Raw genomic sequence first — 15,907 nt, 5'->3', positions numbered from 1 at the left:
ACCTCACCAGCTCCGACAAAGGGCTCCACCCCTGCTCCTTGGTGCCTTTGTCAGCACCTGCTTACTTACTTACTGCGGCTTACTGGCCAAGGCCCTGGCTATTCCCGTTCCCGCTTCGGGGAGCCCCTCATGCCTTTGCACATCGGTCTTTCGGTGCCTTTGCAGGAGTGGGTTCTATGGTCTAGCTTCCGCACAAACGTATTTCCTGGACTGGTACTATATTCTCACGGTCTAGACCTCAGAAAGCACGGAGAACTCCCATTTCCCTGAGCCACTCCTGGAAATCAACCTGGGTTTCTTGCTTCTGTGTCGAATTTCACACAAATCTTGCTGGTATCTCACACGGATCCTAGCACTTGGGGTGCTACCATCCCCCCACCCCGGGTCCCCTCACTTTGCGGAGCACTCTGGCTCAGAGACCCTTTCATAGAAGAACCTACTTCCCAGGAGATGACCTCAGTCACTTCAATTCATTCTTCCCTTGGGCTGGAGCCACGCGTGTCCCTTCCTGGGAGCGCGCATCGCATCCTCTGCCCCCTCTTCCGTGGCTCTTTCTCTCCCACCGGCAGGGGCCCTTGATCTGTGAGGTTACAGATAAGCCCCATGGGGGCCTCCTGTGGGTCCTTTGTCATCCGTTTTCGCCCGTTGGTTCTCTAGACGGAGCCTAGGTGGGGCTCCTGGCTTCTGACCCTTAGAGTTCAGCTGCTAGATGCCACCATTTCCCTTTTGGCCTCTGGTTTCATTTCACAGCTTCTGCTTCTGCCTCAACATCTGCTCCATCGGGAGTTTGCCCTCAGGCTGATTCGAGATACACACGTTTGCTCTTTTTCTCCAGATGATTACCAAGTACTCTGACAGCTCGTCCCTCCCAGTGATCTTTAGGACTATTTATGGATTCGGCTCTCTTCCAAGGTTTCCGTTCCTGTGCTTTCATTAGTAGGTTTAATACATTCAAGGATTCATACCTCACCACAAGCCTTTTATCAGAACTTTCCCGATGATGCTGGTTTATTTTTCTGTACAAGCCTCCAAGCGCCCCTCCCAGTGGGGCTCAAAACCCGTGTTAGTATCTGGGGTGGGGGGGAGGTGGCTTCTCAGTTCCATTGCACTGCTACGGGTAAAGAGAAGCAGAACGAGGGTGGGAGCTGGACGGAGATGAGGACAGGCGGCGTCTCAGGGGGATTCTGGACGTTTCCTCAGGCGTAAGGAGAGGGAGCGAGGGGGCTCCCTAGAGTTTGGCACGGTTTTCACCCTGAGTTTCCATCAATTGCAATGGGCAAATGTTCCAGGGAGATAGTTTGGGGTGAGAAGGGGGGCCGATTCCAGGCATTTTTCAGAGATGCTAGAAACATCAGGCAGACCCGGAGACGGAGAACGGCACGCTGGGGAGCCCCAGGAGCTGGGAGAGAAAGCTGGAAGTTGGGTGAGTTAAATGAGGGGGCTGCGGGAAGAGGATCCCCGGGGGGAAGCGGCAGGTAACTCAGGGCAGGTCAGCAGACGGAGTGAGGTGTGGGCCCTCGATGGCTGCTGGGACCAGCAGCCCCTGAGGCGACAAGGGGGGGGGCTCCAGCCTGAGGGGCTGGGTCAGGCTGAGGGGCTGGGTCAGGTCCTGGGGGTCCCTCCAGGGGGCAGTCCCTGAGGGTGGTCTGTTCTGGGAGGGAGAGAGGGGTGCTGCTTACTTGTCACACACTCTGTCTCCCAGCTCCTGAATCACGTCCCAGGGGTCTCAGTCATCATTTCCTTACTGTCCTCAAACCTCGCTGAAGTTTCGTCTACACGGCCTGCGGGATCCTGGTTCTGAGTCCCGGAGATTTCCCCCATGGCCAGGCTCGGTCAATTTTGAGAAACGTCCTGTGCTTAAAAAGAGTATCTGTTCACGCTGCTTCTGAGCTGCTTGATGCTCCGTCAAGCTGAGATTTAGGGCTTGTATCATGTGGAACGTTCCAGATCAAGGATTACATCTGAATTTCTTGTCTTGTCCTTTTATTTGCAACTTTCACATACCCTAGACTTGAAGTCTTTTAACCAGTAGAGAGGTGGATTTAAAAACAAACACAATCTTGTGGGGCAGCTGGGTGGCTCAGTTGGTTAAGCGACCGACTCTTGTTGGTTCAGGTTATGATCTCAGGGTTCTGGGGTCCAGCCTCGTGTGTGTGTGTGTGTGTGTGTGGGGGGGGGGGAGTTGGTGGTCCACACAGCAGGGAGTCTGCATGAGATTCCCTCTCTCCCTCTGCCCCTCCCCCCTGCACTCTCTCTAAATAGATAAGTAAAATCTTTAAACAATAAATTAAATAAACCAGGGATCCCTGGGTGGCGCAGCGGTTTGGCGCCTGCCTTTGGCCCGGGGCGCGATCCTGGAGACCCGGGATCGAATCCCACATCGGGCTCCCGGTGCATGGAGCCTGCTTCTCCCTCTGCCTGTGTCTCTGCCTCTCTGTCTCTCTCTGCGTGACTATCATGAATAAATAAATAAAATCTTTTAAAAATAAAAAATAAAAAATAAATTAAATAAACCAATTCTGCAACTGATTATTCCATGAATGCTTATTTGGATGTGTAATATTTGAGAACCTACCCTCTCGTTTTGCATTACTTATCCTACCTTTACTAACCTTCCTTTTTTGCATTTATTTTGTTCTTTGTTTTTTTTTTTTTTTAAGACTTATTTATTTATTTATTCTTAGAGACACACACACAGAGAGAGGCAAAGACACAGGCAGAGGGAGAAGCAAGCTCCGTGCAGGAAGCCCGACGCGGGACTCGATCCCAGGTCTCCAGGATTACGCCCTGGGCTGCAGGCGGCGCCAAACCGCTGCGCCACCGGGGCTGCCCCTTATTTTGTTCTTTGTTCCGGGTTTCCCTCTACACCCCACTAGCAGTCATAGAGGTCTCTAATGTAGCCTAAATGTAATCCCCACCCTCCTGCCGAGTGCCAATCCCACTTCAGTATTTACTACTTCACTTGTCATTTTTTAAAAAATCTCAAACTAGGCATTTAAGTTTTTTTACCCAGATATGTGTCATTTCACCTGCTGGTCTACCTCTTGGGATAGCTTTCCTGTGTTTTGAAATATACCCGTCGAGATCTGTGGGTGGTAAACTTTCCTAGTTTTTGTTTCTGTGGGTGTCTTGTCACTTGAGTAGTCATTTGTTTAGTTTTAAAGATTTTATTTCTTTAAAACAAACTCTACACCCAATGTGGGGCTCAAACACAGGACCCCAAGATCGAGAGTTGAGGTGCTCTACCGATTAAGCCAGCCAGGCGCCGTCAGGTAAATGTTTTCAAAATTGTCTATGAAATTCCCAGTTGCTGGTTCCTTCTTTTCAGCACAGGACAGCTCCCTCCACAGTTATCCAGTGTCCCTCGCTGCTGTTAGTGTCATTGTCGCGTAGGCCATCATTCTTGTGGCTGTTTTACATTTCTTGCTACGTGTTTGGGGTATGGATGCCTTTTTATTCATCCTCTTTATGATTTACATCTTTACATCTGGAAAATTCTGAGCACTGCATCTTCATGTTGTCTCTGCCTCCTATCAGAACTCAGTGAAGCCAGGTCATTCTTAGAAGTCTAGCTATCATCGCTTCCAGCTGCATTCACTGTAATCTGGGTCACTTCTTCGCAGCTTTCAACTTCCTGATTCTCTCTTCAGCAGCATCTAACTGTCTGGACCTTAACATCCACCTCGGGACGAAGGGTGGTCCCCAAAGAGGTGTGTCCACCTCCTAATCTCTTGCAACTGTGAATGTGACTTTTTTAGGAAAAAAAAGTCTCTGCAGATGTGACAAAGTGAAGGAATCTGGGCTGAGATCAGACTGGATTTAGGGTGGGCCCTAAATCCAAAGACAAATGTCCTTGTAAGAGAGTAGAGCCAGAGAGGAGAAGGCCATGTGAAGACACAGAACAGATGCCAGAGTGACACAGCCACAGGCTAAGGGACGTGTGGAGCCCCAGAAGCTAGAAGAGACAAGGAAGTGTCATTTGCTAGGGACTTCGGAGGGAGCACAGCCCTGCTGACAACGTGAGATTCCTGGTCTCCAGAACTGGGAGAGACAAATTTCTGTTGTTTTAAAGGCCCCCAACTCATGATACTTTGTTACAACAGAACTCAGAACTCCCAATGCAGCATAACATCCAGTGTCATTTCTGACAGTCTTTCATGCTTTTCGCTTTTTTTTTTTTATTAAGACTTTTATTTGAGAGTAATCGTCGATTTGCAGAGATGTTGCAAAGGCAGTACAGGGAGCTGCAGTGTAGCCCTCGGTTGGCCTCCCCGAATGTTATCATCTTACATCTCTGCAAATCCTAGTGCATTTGTCACAACTAGGAAACCAAGGTTCTGGGACAGTGCTCTGAATGAAACGGAGACCTTATATGACTTCACCAGTTTTTCCACTGGATGTCCTTTTTCTGGCCCATGAGCCCACACAGCATTCAGTCACCATGTCTTCTTCGTATCCTCTGATCGGGGACAGTTCCTCAGCTGCTTCGTTTTCCATGACCTGATGGTTTGGAAGCATCCTGACCACTCTTGTGTAGCTTGATCCACATTCTCCTTTTTTATCCCATTTTATACCCAACTGCACTAACTCTGGCCATCCGCGGGGAACTGAGTTCCACCAGTGACGCCCGCACAGGTGGATCATGGCAGTGTGCTCCCTGGTGTAGGCCCTGTCATTTACATTTGGAGTTCACGCCTTCATCCTACCAGAAATGCTGGCCAGGTGCCAGCCCCCCACCAACATCCTGGCTAGGCCTTCTCAGGGCAGACAGACTAGGGAGGCGTGCAGAGTGGGGCATGCACTGGTGTACAGCAGGAAGATCTTTCAGATTTTTAGTTTTGGCCAAGCAGGCACTGCCCTCTCCCACCCACTGCTTTAGCCGTTGCTTGTGCTGGAAGCCTCTGAGGGTTGGTCAGACTTCCTTGGTGAGACCTCACTGATGTCATGAACTCCCAGCTCACGTTCCCTGGACATCGGCCAATCTCATAGCCCCCAAACCAGATGCCTGATCCACCCCCACCGCCCCCCGCCACCGCCAGTGTGCACAGCCCTACCCCAACTCAGCCCCAATTTCCATCTCGGTAAATGGCAGCTTGAGCCAGAAGTCTTGGATTGTCTTTTCTTTTATTTTTGTTTCACCTAAAACAAGTCTGGTTGGTTCTACAGCAGAGTTGGGATCTGACCACATTCCTCCTGGCTACGGCCCCTGTGCCCTCATGCCCCGATGACAGTGACGGCCTCGTGGTGATCAGTCACCTGGGCCAACATGCCCACATATGATCCAGCTGGGGAGACCCCACCTGCTGCCCAGCCCTCTCATATCAGTGATCCCTGCTCACCTCTCTGGTCCCCCTCTGGCCTGGGTGCTGGATTTTGGTCTTAGCACCCCTCACCTGTAGTTCCAGGCTTGGAGGGTATAAAGTGCCTTTATTTATGCGAACTGGCCACAGAGCCCTCAGCTCTCCACTCTGGCAACCCCCAGTTCCCTGCTCTTCTTCTGTATTTCAAGAAGATTTTTAAAATCTCTGCTTCTCTCCTCCTCCTCATGGCCCATTCTGACCCACCTCATCGAGCTCTGAGCACAAAGCTTCCCTGAGACCACCTTTCCCAGGCTGGTCACCGATGAGCCCCCCAGAAGCCAAATCATAGGTTCTACTGACTCGGTGCCTCGTGAGCCATCAGCGGGCTCCCACCTTGCTGCTGCTCAAACACTCCTCGTGTTGTCTCTGGAGCACTGGATACCCTAGACTCCACTGGTCACCCAAACCTGCCTCCATTCATTCCTGGGGCCCCTCCAGGCTGGGGGCATTGGACATCATCTGGCTTACAACCTAGAGCTGGCGAGTCCCGGGTGTCCTACCTCTGCGGTGCTCAGTTGGGCCTTCTCCCCTCCTTCCCTGGACTCCCACCTGGGCCAGACTGGGTCTGAGCCCCCAGCCCCTCCTCCTGCTCAACTGACCAGTGGGCTGCCCGCTCCCCCTCCTCCCCACCCCCACTGCCACCTGCTTACGGATTCCCCTCTGGCCTGGCTCCCAGCTGCTGGTGCACCGAACCAGCTACTAGCTTGGCCCTCACTGCTCCTACCACGGAGACCGATTCTCCGCCCCCACCAGGCTGCCCCCACCCCCAGGCCACTCTACCCACGTCCTGTCTGGCCTGACAGCATCTAACTCTGTGGCTAATCTTCCACGGCTTTATTGCAGTCTCTTTGGGATGGAGGCTCCAGGGGGCAGCGTCCGGGGCGGGTCATCCGCTGCCTCGTCTCCAGGGCCCCCAGAGTGCGTGCGGCAGGCCAGGCGTGGCTAAAGGAATGAACCGGGGCGGTGGCCCCTCCACACTCACTCAGCTTTGCCGGGCTTGGGGCTCTGGGCCTCTGCTGCATCGTATTCCCGCACGTCCTTCAGTTCACGCACCTGGCCGGTCAGCACCTTGGCGGCAAAAGCCACGATGTACTGTGGGAGGCGGGGAGGCACAGGTGAGCAAGTGCCACTTCCCTGACCCTGCCGCCCTCCAGATGGCTGTGTGCTCCTGCCACCAGCCCTTTGCACGTGCTGTTCCTGGTGTGAACATGCCCCTCTCTGGGCCTGCCTGGGAAGGGGGCCCTGCCCCCGGACCGCTGCTCAGGACAGGAACTAGGACAGGACTGCCAGCTGAGGATGGGGGCGGGGGCGAGGAGCTGTGGGCTGCCAACTCACCAGAAACCAGTAGAGGTTCATGAGGGTGAGCAACAGGAGGAGTGCATTGAAGAAGAAGTAGAAGGGGATGTCGGGCACTGAGCGCAGGCTGCAGTGGCACGTGGCGTACAGAACCTTGAGCGGAAACCAGTAGAGGCGGAACCAGAACCTGCGGGGAGGTAGGACAGTGGGAGCTGAGGAAGCTGCCAGGGGGAGGGGAAGGGGGAGGGCTGCCCCCTCTTCCCCCCGCCCCCCGACAGTCTCATCTGGACTCATCCATCTTGTCCTGCACATCCCCACCCATCCCTGTCCCCCTGCCCCAGCCTTGCTCACCCCAGTCCATCTGTCTCCCGCCTGTCCTTTCCTGCCGGACCCTGCCTCTGCCCCCCTGGGGCTCTTCCGTCCTCCCAGGCACTGCCCCCTCAAGCCCCACCCCTCAGTGTGCCCCGCCCCAGCCCCAGCTCCCTCCCTGCCCCCTCACCAGCTGACGCTGAAGCTGAGGCAGCCAAGGTCCGCCGCCAGGGCGTGGAGGCGGTGGTGGGATCCTCCGCGGGACTTGAAGTAGACATTGAGCTTGGTAAACTCCAGCTGCACGTCGCTAATGTCGTGCAGGAAGAGCACGAGGATGCCCACGTTGTGATACCTGGTGGGGGCAGGGGAGGAGTGGGACAGGAGAGCACAGAGGGCGAGTTACACCGGGGACCCTTACCCTGCACCAAGGCTGTACCCCAAGCTTCCTGTGGGCCCACGTGACCTGCCCATTTCCTCACCAGGCCGAGTGGGGGAGCTGTACGGCCCCCTGGGCAGCCCCACCTGCACCCTCCCCTTCCCTGCCTCACTCTCCCCGGGTGACCCAGGAGCCTCCCTGGAAGTTCCTTGTCTGCCCCTCCTGGTCTCTGTGACCCCTGACCCTCAGTGGCCTGGTATCCAGATTGTATCCATTTTGTATCCAGATCCCCCACAAGTTTATCCGTCCCCTTGAACAGCACATCATTGCCACACTGACCCTCCTAGCTCAGTTCATTTAACCCAAACATTGCTGCAATCTGCAGACCCTCCTAGGAAAGGCCGAGTCCCCATGAGGCTCTACAGCCTGAAGGCCATCCCCCCATCCCTCCCCAGCATTTCACACCCAACAGCTGCTTGGGCCACTGGACCTGAATTCAACCTGGACATGGCTGGACACCACTCTCTGCACTCCTGACAGCTCACGTGCCACAGGCCCTTTGCACATGCTGTTTCCATTGCCTAACATGCACCTCCCCAGTGTTCATGGAGCCTTCCCTCACCTTTCAGTCTTCGCTCTTATCACCCAACCACCCACACCTCACCACCCCTACAGTCCTTATCCTCCCACTTGATTTTTTTCCGTAGTTATCACCTTCAAACAAACCATTAGTATCTTTCTTGTCTGTTTGTTTGGGTTTGTCATCTGATTCTACACTAGAACAGTGCTATCTTATAGAACTTTCTAGAATGATAGGAATGTTCTAAACCTGCATTGTCCAGTATGACAGCCAGCAGCCACATGTGACCACTGAGCAGCTAAAATGTGGCCAGTGTGGCTGAAGAACAAATATGCAACTTTACTTCAGTTTAGCTAAAGCTGAAATAGGCACCAGTGGCCCCTCAGCTATTATACTGGAGGTGCAGCCAGGGCAGCCCGTCCAGCAGAAGCAGACTGTGAACTGCATATGATATTTTAGATTCTCTATCAGTCACTTTAAAAAAAAGAGGTAAAAAAGACGTCCAGCTAATTTTAATGTTATATTCTAATTCTAATCAACTCAGTAAGTCCTTTATTGTCATCTTAACATGTAGTTGATGCAACAAAAGGATTGGCAAGACATATTCACCCTCCAATGCCTCTGAAATCAGACTGGATCTTACACATATGGCACACTGAGGGGTGGACAGGCTGCATCTGAGGCCGTCAGGGGCCATGTGTGGTGGCTGTAGGGGGCTCTAGAATGTCACAGTGGGTGTTCCTAGCTGCACTCTCGCAGCACCCGGGCAGTAAACACCTGCTACGTGACTCGACCAAGGCTGTGTGACAAGGTTGGAGGGCTTAGAGGGGGATGGATGGGGTATGAGTGTGGTGGGGGTTCTCTGCACCTGATATACCCCATCCCTCTGGGATCTCTCCCCAGAACCTACCTCCCTGGATACCCACCATGGCCCCCTCTCTCTGCCCCATGCCAGCGTCCCTTCTTTGCTCATGCTGTGCCCTACACCCTCCTGCCCTCTCCGAGACTCACCGGAAGGCATAGGAGGAGACGATGAGGACCAGGGTGACGACATGGTGGATGAGCATGACCACCGAGTCCTTGCGCCAGGCGTCCATGTACAACGTGGCGTAGATGGAGTGGCCATAAAAGCTTCCCTGCAGCAGGTAGGCGGCTGCGATGTCCCGTGGTACCGCCATGCCCGGCGTCCAGTCTGGAGAGAGCAGGACTGTGTTGTCAGGGACCGCCAGGGCCTCCAGGACCCCTCAAGCTGGGATGCATCCTCCACAAGCCACGGTGTGCCACCCACTTCTGCAGGTGTACTGGCCACCGGTTGTCTGTTCTCATTCTCTACCCATTATTTTTTATGAATAGGTGTTCTTTTTTGGAATGGTTCTAGATTTATAGAAAAAAGTACTCCTATCCCTGTAATCTGTCCCCTGCAGGCGTTCCAACTCTGGATTGGCTCCCCTTCTTGTCTTACTCCTCAGGCTCTCTGGAAGCAGCTTCGATGCCCTCGTCCTGGCTCTCCCATCCCGGCTAGTCCCTCCACTGGATGGAGGTTGCCACTGGCCTCACTGTGCCGGGTGGGGCAGCTGAGGCAGAAATCAAACCTGCCAATGCTGTTGGGTATGGGTTGTCCCACCAAGTGGGGTGTGGCTCCCCTTCGCCTGCTCTTGCAGCCACCACGTTCCTCTTGGCACCTGTGCCCACCCACATTCAGGCTTCAACCCCTCCAGGCGACACAGACCCCCAACTCTCCCAGTCGCCTCTGCTTCCTCTCTTAGGACTATCACCAAGAGGGCTCTGCCTGCATCAACCTGGACTTCTCTGGCCACTCCTTCTCTGCTTGCCCCCAAGAATGGCCTCCCTGAGCTCCATCTAGGGCCTCCCACCTCCAGCCTCAGAGAGCTGGAGCCAGACCCCCATGTCCCCTGGAGCCTGGCTATCCCCTCAAAAGCCCCAGTGCCTCACCTCAGTGACAATTCTTCATCTGCGCCTTGACACCTCATGCAACAGGGATCCACATGGACCCCCATGTGGGGGCTCCTCTCCATCCATGCCTCTGCTCACTTCCCCTGCCCTCGCTACCCTGACCCGGGTCCTGGCACCACTGTCTCCCGCTCAGTTTTGTCCCAGCTCTTCCTGGCCTTCCAGAGCTGTTCCCGACTGTCCACTCTCCCCTCTGTGGCCTCAATGGCCAAGAACACGTGAGCCCATGACCCAGCAAGTCCACTCCTAGTAATGTGCTCAAGGGAGCTAAAACCAGGGCTCCTTGTACCCGCACATCCCCAGCAGCACTGCTGGCCATCACCAAAAGCAGCCCGAGTGCCCATCAACTCGTGTGTGGGTGAAAATGTGATCCAGCCACACAACAGAATATTACCCAGCCGTGAAAAGGAGCGCTGTGCTGGTTCACGCTTCCGCATGGATTAAGCTCAAAAACAAGATGCTGAACGAAAGAAGCCAGACACAAAAGGTGACACGCTGCATGATCCCAAGTATATGAAACATCCAGGACAGGTAAAGCCGTAGAGACAGAAAGCAGATTTGTGGCTGCCAGGGGTTAGGGGAGAAGGCATCACTGCTCGTAGGGATGGGGTCTCCTTCTGGGGGGATGGAGATGTTCTGGAACTAGGCACAGGTAATGGTTGCACGTCACTGTGAATGTGCTACATGCCACTGAACTCACTTTAGAACAGTGAATATTTAAAAACTATAGTAAAACACATACCACGCACACCCTGTCATCTCAGCCATACGTTCAGGAGCATTATCATGTTCACATGGTTGTGCAGCCATCTCCAGAGCTCTTCTCACGCTGTATGGCTGAAACTCTGTGCCCATTAAACACCAGCTCCCCATGGCCCTCCACCCCCACCCCAAGCCCTGGCTCCTGTCTCCATGAATCTGGCTATTCCAAGGACCTGACACAAGTGGACTCATGCAGAACCTGCGACTGGTAAATTATGGTTAACTTTATGTTAAGTATATTTTACCTGATTAATAATAAAAAAAATGCATCCCCCCCAGTGGATTAGATCTCCACCCACCACTTTATCAGGTCCATGGGCTCCCCGAAGTTTGACAGCAAAACGCACACTTCTGGCAGGGCCCTTCCTCTGAGTTCTGTCCTCAGCTAGGTGGGAATGCTGTAGCCAGTAGAGCCACCCCTCCAACTCCTGCTGAGTGCTTCTACCCCACTTTAGAAGGAAGAGACATAGAGGCACCTCAATGCACAGAACCTGCTGTGGAAACAGGACACCGAATTTTCCACCAATTGCACTGACAAGTCTTTTACCATTGGGCAAGTGTCCCCCTCCAGCCTCAGGCCCCAGATCTGGGGTGGGACAGGGGCAGTGTGGCCCACATAGGGCTCACCATTCGGACTCCATCTGTACCTCCCTGCATGCGGAGGCTGGACTCCACCCAGGGACCGCTGGCCTGCCCTCCACATGCACAACCTACCTGCTGCTCTGGACGCTCCATGTCACCCCCACTGCATCCCCCTCCCTGGCCTCTGGAATCAGTGCCCAGGTGTCCCAAACCCAGCTCCAGCTCTCCCCGAAACCTCCTCCTCCCCAGCCCCGGATCCCAGCCCCCAGTGTCATCCCTACGGTCCCTGCTCACCCCTGCTTCTGACTTGGCAATGAATCCTATCAGTTCTCCTTTCAAAACATTTCTCAAACCAGCCACTTCTCTCCTGTTCTGGGCTCCGTCCTGGGAAGAGCCCCCCTCATGCCCTGGCTCCTGCCCTCAGCCCCCTACTCAGTTGGGCCCAGCAACATTCCTCCTCTGCTCACAGTGCCCCAGTAGATACCCACTATCCTGGAGGGGCTCCTCGCTGCCTCTGATCTGCACTGAGTGTGCCTGTCCCACAGTGGCCTTTGGATTTCCTATCTGTTCCAGGCACCTCCAGGTCCACACGCAAAAGTCACTTCTGGTGTGAACATCCATTTCCGTAGAACATTCCCCGCCCCCTAGAGTTTTCTCATAGCTGTTAACAGATTCCAGACTTCATTGTCACCACAAGGGATCGAGGTGGGGGGAGCTTTCTCTGAAGCACTCAGCCGTGTCAGGGCAGTGCCTGGTACACAGTAGGTACCCAGTAAGTGCACATGCAAAGCAGCAGCTCACCTGCAAGCAAGTTATCACAGCATAACTTATAATAAGAAAAAACCAGAAGCAACTCCATACCTGAAACTGAACAGAGATCCATCGTGGTTCATTCCCGCAAAGGGAAACTGAATGACAGCTAAACCCTGCCCTCTAGGATTTACAACAAGGGCAATGCACGTGGGGAGAGGGGCCATGTGGGCGACATGGTCCCACAGAGACAGACAGGTGCCCGGCAAACGCAGTGCTCGTCACTGGGACACCAAAACACAGAAGCTCTGTGCCCAGTCCTCAGATGGGGACGTGGGGCTTGGTGCCACCAAGAGCCTTCTGAAACTGTTTACGTCACATGGCAGAAAACACTTCCATGTGTGTCCCTGGTACACAGCCTGGGTGCTCAGCACAGGAATAGAGAAATCCTGACACTCCCATCACAGATCAGGTTTTCTATAACAGCCTGCCTGCAGGTGATAAAGGACACTGCAGTCACCTTCCTGCCTATCCCACCAGGCTCAGGCCTTGACGGCCCCCATATCCAGCACAATCAGTGGATGCGGCCATTTCTCACCATCTTTATCTCTTTGCCAAGCTGGTCCAAGACACAGTAGCCCCTCACTTCCCCACTGGGCCACTTTCTTCCTTATCCAAATCTCTCCTACCTGCACATGGCAGCCAGAAGCAGCTTTTTAGTATCCACAAACCCATCCCATTTAGAATGAAACTCAAACTCAGATTCCTCCTGCCTTCCTCTTATTCTCACGCACCAAGCACATACAGGCCCCAGGGCCTTTGCATATGCTGTTCCAGACACCTGGAGTGCCCACCTGGGTCCACACAAGGACATTTGGGCTCTTACCATAATTTGGAAATCACCTCATCAGGATAATACCTCCCTGAGCCCTGATAGCAACAAGTCCTAAACAGGACCCTTCCCTGTCCTCAGAGCCCTTTGAGCACCCTTGTCCTGGAGCTACGTTGGAGCTGGACATCCAGCATGAGATGTGTGATGAGTGCCCAGCTCCCCCATGGAGAGCAGAACTCTCCCCCACCCAGCTCTGTCTGGTAGGGCCCCTACCGTAGAAGACGGAGGGTGGGTCGTGAAAGAACGGGTAGTCGGTGCCAAATAGCAGGTAGGCACTGTAGCTCCAGGCGCCCAGATAGAAAAGAAACTTCCAGGCGCTCTCAGGCATCTTGGCGGCATCTCTAGGCTGGAGGCGACACCGCTTGGCCAGGGGCTGTGGGTGAGAAGGTGGGTGGCCATCAATACTGGGGCCAAGGGCCAGGGCCCACTCCTCCAGGGTGGGCAAAGCCAGGCTCAGGGGCTCTCCAGGCTGGGCTGTGTTGGGCGGGGGGGCCCTGGTACCCACTGCCGCTTGGAGGGTAACCAGAGCCCACATGTGCCAGCCAAGGGCTAAACTTAGTGCCCAGCTGTCCAGTGCTGTGTGGGGAGGGGAATGGGGGGGAGGACGTGAGGGAAACGTAAGGGAAGCCGGGACGCCGAGGAGGGGGCACGTGAGTACAAGCAAGGGAGACCAATGGGGCCAGCTCAGTGGAGTTGGGGGGCTTGGGGGTCCCAGAGGGAGCTGGGGCTATACCATGGAGGAGGCAGGATTAAAGAGAAGATGTGAGGGGCCCGTAGGGGTGAGCCTGTGAAGAGAGCACAGAGGTGAGTATGGGGGCATCGGGGTGAATGTGGAGAGGCTGGAACCCCAAGTGATCCCCATGGGGAATCATGGCACCTTGGGGAAGGGGTACCTCAGAGGGAGACTGGGGGTTGGCTAGACAGAGAGGGTGGGGAAGCAGGGAGTGAGTAGGTGAGAGAGAGCATGAGAACGTGGGGGGACAATGGAGGACAGAGTGGGGCAGGGCAGGGAAAGGATGTACAATGATAGGAGACATGAACCCAGCCACCTAGGGACACATCAGGGACACTGGAAGGAAGAGAGGTCATGCAACTGTCAGGGAGGGATCTGAGGGGCACAGCTCCCCTGGATTCCAGGAGCCCAGGTTCCCTCTCCCTGGGGGTGGGGCTAAGAGCTGCTGGGTCAAGCCCGCCCCCTTCCGCGGAGGAGAGGCTTGAGGGGGCCGGAGCACCAGGAGTTGCCATGGAGACAGCCAGAGCCAGTTCCAGTCACCCCTGGCAACCAGGCGGCTGCCAAGAAGATGAGCTTTGGAGGAAAAAGCAGCCCCTCCACCCGTTTCTTGGGAAGGGCGAGCCTCGAACTGCTCTCACCCCGCCCCGACCGGCCAGAGCTCTGTGGATTTCAACAGGGAGGGTGCACAGGATCTTGCCGTTCCCCCCACCTCCACCACCGCCAGGCTCCCCCATCGCCAGGCCTCCTCCTCCAGGAGGCAGCCGGCTCCACTCTGGTTGTCCCAGAGCGACCACATCCCCCTCCCAGGCTCGGAGTCTCAGCCTCCTGGACCCCGCCCCCCATTCCCCAGCCAGAAACTGGGAGAGTCGGGGGGACCAACAAAGCCTGATGGGGACCAAGGCGGACTTGTGGAGGGGCCCTCGTGCCTGCCTCCCCACTCCTGGGAGCAGGGCGGTGGCCGGCGTCTCCTCGCCATGTGGGTGATACGAGATGGTGGTGGGGACAGCGGCCGCCAAACAACACCCTACCCTTGACTTAACAAGGGCCAGCCTCTTCCCGGCCAGCAGAGAAAGGCCCCTTTGTTGACGCTGGGCTCTCTGTCCCTGCAGCCCCTGCCACCTCCAGCCAGATTGGGCGGAGTGACCCCCGTCAGTCCCTGGGGGAGTCGCGGCCAAGCTAGGGGCCCAAATGCCTTCCCAGCAGCTCCCATAGCAGCGACCCCTCCCTAAGGATGGGAGGGAGGCCAGGCGCCAATGTCACTCCCAGGGTCACTCTCCAGTCGGGGCGGTAGTCTCCCAGACTCGCTAGAAACTGGGCAACTCGGAGGCAGCCGTTCTGAAGGCCCAGGCCGTGCCACCTCCCAAGCCTGCGACCACCGGCGTGGCCGGGGAGCCCAGGCCGTTGCCTCCCCGGGTCGGAGGGTGGCGCTGACTGCAGACATGCGCCAGGCAGGGGCCGGGCAGCTCCCGCCTCTTCCCGGGAGCGGCGGACAAGTCGGCTCCGCAGCCGCACGGACCTCGGGCCCCGCTCCGGTTCCGAGCGCGCCCCGCAGCGCCCTGAGGCGCGAGGCGCAGGCGGCTTCTGTGGCCCGAGCCTACCCCGCCGCGCCCTCCGCCCCCCGGGCCCGGCTCGGCCTGCCCGAGAGGGCGCGCGGCGGACCGGGCCCTCCCACCGGCCGGGGCCGCCTCGTCCCGCCCTGACCCGCCAAGTCGGCCCGGTTCCCCCACCTCTCGCACGCCCCATCCGCGGGGAGGACCCCACGTCCCGGGCTTCCTCTAGCTCGGCCACACCCCCGCATCCCCCCCCGCCCGGGAGGGACGAGCTCCTCCAGCCCGCGGCCCCACGTCCCAGCGACCCGGCCCTGGGAGGCAGAACGGGGTAGGCGAGGGCCGGGCTCCGGGTCCCGGGCCCTCCCGACGGCCCGGCCCCCGCCCCAGCCCCAGCCCCCGCCCCAGCCCGCGGCCCCACGTCCCGGACCCCCGCGGCACTGACCCGAAAGAGGCGCGCGGTGGCCGCGGAGCGCAGCGCCGTCCAGCCGAGCGCGCCGAGCGCCAGCAGCAGCAGCTCGGGCGGCGCCAGGTGCGCGTGCTCGGCCAGGCCGCGGCGCGCCAGCCCCCAGCCGCAGTCCGCGCAGCCCCGCGCCGCCGCCAGCGCGCTGCCCCAGCCCCGCTGCACCAGCTGCGCGTAGCTCGGCATGGGCTCGGGCCCCGCCGTCCCCGCCGCCGTCCCCGCCGCCGTCCCCGCCGCCGCCATGCCGTCCGCTCGCCGTCCCCGCCGCCGCTTGCGCCCGCCCGCG

At 56.8% G+C, this 15,907-nt stretch overlaps 1 protein-coding gene across 1 annotated transcript; it reads right to left on the bottom strand.

The window, feature by feature from the left end:
- Positions 1-5,105: 5,105 nt before the first annotated feature.
- Positions 5,106-14,422, bottom strand: CERS1 (ceramide synthase 1). The gene is made up of 7 exons (XM_038566791.1): positions 14,250-14,422; positions 13,612-13,663; positions 13,092-13,251; positions 8,933-9,113; positions 7,156-7,317; positions 6,696-6,843; positions 5,106-6,452 (listed from the first exon to the last, which is right to left on the bottom strand). The coding sequence occupies exons 1-7, from the start codon at positions 14,405-14,407 to the stop codon at positions 6,339-6,341; spliced, it is 975 nt and encodes a 324-aa protein (XP_038422719.1). The 5' UTR covers positions 14,408-14,422; the 3' UTR covers positions 5,106-6,338.
- Between the last annotated feature and the right edge of the window lie 1,485 nt (positions 14,423-15,907).

Source organism: Canis lupus, chromosome 20, assembly GCF_011100685.1.
Source record: "Canis lupus familiaris isolate Mischka breed German Shepherd chromosome 20, alternate assembly UU_Cfam_GSD_1.0, whole genome shotgun sequence".
In the NCBI taxonomy this organism is placed as follows: Eukaryota; Metazoa; Chordata; class Mammalia; order Carnivora; family Canidae; genus Canis; species Canis lupus.
The sequence above is the reverse complement of the archived record's forward strand: the minus strand, read 5'-3'. Positions and strand labels throughout refer to the sequence as shown.